Raw genomic sequence first — 3,451 nt, 5'->3', positions numbered from 1 at the left:
ATGTTTAATTTATTCAACCACTATTTTGAAAATGAATAGGTTAAATAATATTTAACTCAATTTTGTTCAACTTTAATTAATTCAACCATTTGCAGCCATAGTGCTTTAAAATTTCCACTAAAAAAAGAATACCAAAATTGCCATCAACTCTGATCACTTCCGTTGTGTATATATATATATATATATATATATATATATATATACCTCTACCGTCTTTCAAGTTATATCAGCTATCACTACTCTCTCTATCTATGGAAGCACTAAGAAATCTTGATCGGGAAAACTTTTTAAATTTTACAGAACTGCCATCCTCTCAATGGGGTGACCAGTTTCTCCGATTTTCCATGGCTGATTCGGTGAGTCCATTTATTTCAATCTGACTACCTATATATGTTATGATGTCTATATAAGTTGAGGTGTATTACCTTCCAGGATTTTGATGTCCTTGAAACAGAGATTAAACTACTAAAACCTGAAGTAATAGCGAACATATTCATGTTGCCTTCCGGTGACAAAGACGCAATGAAAACGAAAATTCTTTCGATTCATTTTCTGGAGAGTCTTGGTCTCTCTTATCATTTTGAGAAGGAGATCGAAGAGAGCTTGAAACATGCTTTCGAGAAGATAGAAGATTTGATCGCTGATGAAAATGATTTGTACACAATCTCAACCATGTTTCGGGTTTTTAGAACATATGGTCTAAATATGTTGTCCGGTAAGTAATCTTTTTAAATAAGCCCTAGTATGTTTCTAGTCTTCCAACTCGGATGTGTGCATATATAATTGATATACTGAAAAATATATATATTTAATATTTCCATGAAGATGTTTTCAAAAGATTCAAAGGAGACGATGGTAAGTTCAAGGAATGTTTAATAGAAGATGTCAAGGGTATGCTAAGCTTCTACGAAGCAGTGCACTTTGGGACAACGACAGATCATATATTGGATGAAGTTTTAAGCTTCACACTTAACCACTTGGAGTCACTAGCTACAGGTCGCAGAGCGTGCCCACTACATATATCAAAGCTTATACAAAATGCTCTTCACATACCTCAGCACCGGAACATCCAAGCGCTGGTTGCAAGGGAGTATATCTCGTTCTATGAACACGAAGAGGACCGCGATGACACACTTCTTAAGCTAGCCAAGCTCAATTTCAAGTTCTTGCAGCTTCATTACTTCCAAGAATTAAAGACCATCACAATGTATGTGTGAATGATCTAGTTTTCTTCTAAGATAGCTGGGGTTCTTTCTGACTGCATCTTTTTATTCTTTTTTCATATTTTGGTAGGTGGTGGAGGGAATTAGAACATACATCAAACTTTCCACCTAACTTCAGAGAAAGAACTGTAGAGACTTGGTTTGCAGCTATGATGATGTACTTCGAGCCACAATTTTCACTTGGGAGAATTATGTCGGCTAAGTTGTACTTAGTAATCACATTTCTAGACGACGCTTGTGATACTTACGGTTCAGTTCCTGAAGTTGAAAGCCTGGTAGATTGTCTGGAAAGGTACCTTAATTATCTTAGCTATATCTATATATATACATTGCAAAGATTCATGTTTTAAATCACAAAAACCAATTATGAGTCTAGCATGGATCCCGATAACCAATGTCGTGTGATATACTAACAGATGGGATCCGGATTACATGGAAAATCTTCAAGGTCACATGAAGACTGCCTTCAAATTTGTGATGTATCTTTTTAAAGAGTATGAAGAAATATTGAGGTCACAAGGAAGATTATTTGTGATGGATAAGATGATAGAAGAGGTGATTACGTAAACTTTTATTATTCATGACCACCAAACCCAACCTTCGCTGGATGGTAATAAGTTGTAGCATGTTTAATTTTTTTTGGTAAGTAGTTCAAGATAATTGCAAGGACAAACCTCGAACTTGTCAAATGGGCGCGGGGAGGTCATGTTCCTAGCTTTGATGAGTATATAGAGTCTGGTGGAGCCGAGATTGGTACATATGCAACCATAGCATGTTCCATCATGGGACTTGGAGAGATTGGTAAAAAGGAAGCTTTTGAGTGGCTAATATCTAGACCAACGCTCGTTCAGATCTTAGGTGCAAAGACCCGTCTCATGGATGACATAGTCGACTTTGAGGTACTACATATATTACATATAAATATAGGAAAAATTATACAAATGAGACTGATAAAATTTCATCCAATATGGCCTATGTTATATAAAGGTCTAGCCTGTCATCTTCATTAGCCAAATTCAAAATTAGTCTCCAAAAATAAAAATTGTAGGTATCAGATGTGTTTTTACTTATAATAAATTATGTCTTACATGAATATATATCATGATAACACTAAATTAATAAAAAAAAATTTAGACAATTTAATACAAACTTCTCTTCGCATAATTTGTATGTTTTGAATGTTTTGGTATATATCTTCAGGAGGATATGGAAAAAGGTTACACTGCAAATGCACTCAACTATTACATGAACGAACACAGAGTTACAAAAGAGGAAGCCAGTAGAGAACTTGAAAAGATAAATGGAGATATGAACAAGATTGTAAACAAAGAGTGCTTGAAGAACACCACCATGCCACGCCGAATTCTTATGCAATATGTCAACTATTGGCGCTCATTGGATGTTCTCTATACCGCTGATGATGTCTACAACCACCGCGAAGGAAAACTCAAGGAATATCTGAGCATTTTGCTCTTCGATCCCATACTTCTTTAGAGACATGGGATGCATAAAATGTTTGTTTCTTTTGGTTTTTAATTTCGATATGCAATGGTGTTGTGTGATTGCGGTTCTATTTGATCGTTCTGTGTTTGATCATATTTTCTTACTACAATAAAATGTTGGTGTGTTTGAATTTCATATATGACTCTCCTTTTCTTTTTTTTTTTTGAAAAATACCATAAAATAACACTAAAAGAATTTTATGGACAACTATAGCACACATTCCATAAATTTCCAAAAATATTTACTACGGGATAAGCTCGTATCGTTTGTGTTGTGTTCCTAATCTTATTATGATAAGTCCAAGTCGTATATTCTTAGGAGTCTTAGGCCTTATCTTATTCACGGGTCTGTTGTATAAATACCAAAGTTCATAAGTTAATAAAACGAAGTTAGTTCGACACCTAATTCTAAATGGTATCAGAGCTAAGATCACAAAATTCTCTGAATTGTTAATTTCTCTTCTTTGTTTCATCGATAGTTTCGATCTTCTGTTTTTCAATTTTCGTTTCTTGCGTGACAAGCAATCATGTCTACGGTGGAGGATAGTTCTTCTGCAACCAAAACAGTTGTTGGTCAACAGCAAGAGACACCTGTGGTGTCTCCCTATACTTTGTCAAGCTCCGACAACCCCGGTTCCATGATCTCGTCAGTTTTGTTAACAGGCGACAACTACAACGAGTGGGCAACAGAGATGTTAAATGCCCTCCAAGCTAAACGTAAGACAA

General features: G+C 35.3%; 1 protein-coding gene across 2 annotated transcripts; it reads left to right on the top strand.

Moving 5' to 3' along the window:
* On the top strand, window positions 221-2,878 carry LOC104724969 (alpha-barbatene synthase). Of its 2 annotated transcripts, none has more exons than XM_010443547.1 (7): window positions 221-356; window positions 433-715; window positions 826-1,207; window positions 1,294-1,515; window positions 1,640-1,778; window positions 1,874-2,122; window positions 2,424-2,878. In XM_010443547.1, the coding sequence occupies exons 1-7, from the start codon at window positions 252-254 to the stop codon at window positions 2,715-2,717; spliced, it is 1,674 nt and encodes a 557-aa protein (XP_010441849.1). In that variant the 5' UTR covers window positions 221-251; the 3' UTR covers window positions 2,718-2,878. The 2 variants fall into 2 exon arrangements, with proteins under 2 accessions (XP_010441849.1, XP_010441850.1); XM_010443548.2 differs by having other exon boundaries at window positions 264-356; window positions 455-715.

This window comes from Camelina sativa, chromosome 11, assembly GCF_000633955.1.
Source record: "Camelina sativa cultivar DH55 chromosome 11, Cs, whole genome shotgun sequence".
NCBI classification, from domain to species: Eukaryota; Viridiplantae; Streptophyta; class Magnoliopsida; order Brassicales; family Brassicaceae; genus Camelina; species Camelina sativa.
Note: the sequence above shows the minus strand (reverse complement) of the source record. Positions and strands in the feature narration are given on the sequence as shown.

Excerpts from the sequence above, each read along its gene's own strand:
- LOC104724969 (XM_010443547.1), top strand. The coding sequence starts at position 252 with ATGGAAGCACTAAGAAATCTTGATCGGGAAAACTTTTTAAATTTTACA. Across the intron at positions 716-825 it reads TGGTCTAAATATGTTGTCCG|ATGTTTTCAAAAGATTCAAA; the intron begins GTAAGTAATCTT and ends ATTTCCATGAAG. Across the intron at positions 2,123-2,423 it reads ATGACATAGTCGACTTTGAG|GAGGATATGGAAAAAGGTTA; the intron begins GTACTACATATA and ends ATATATCTTCAG.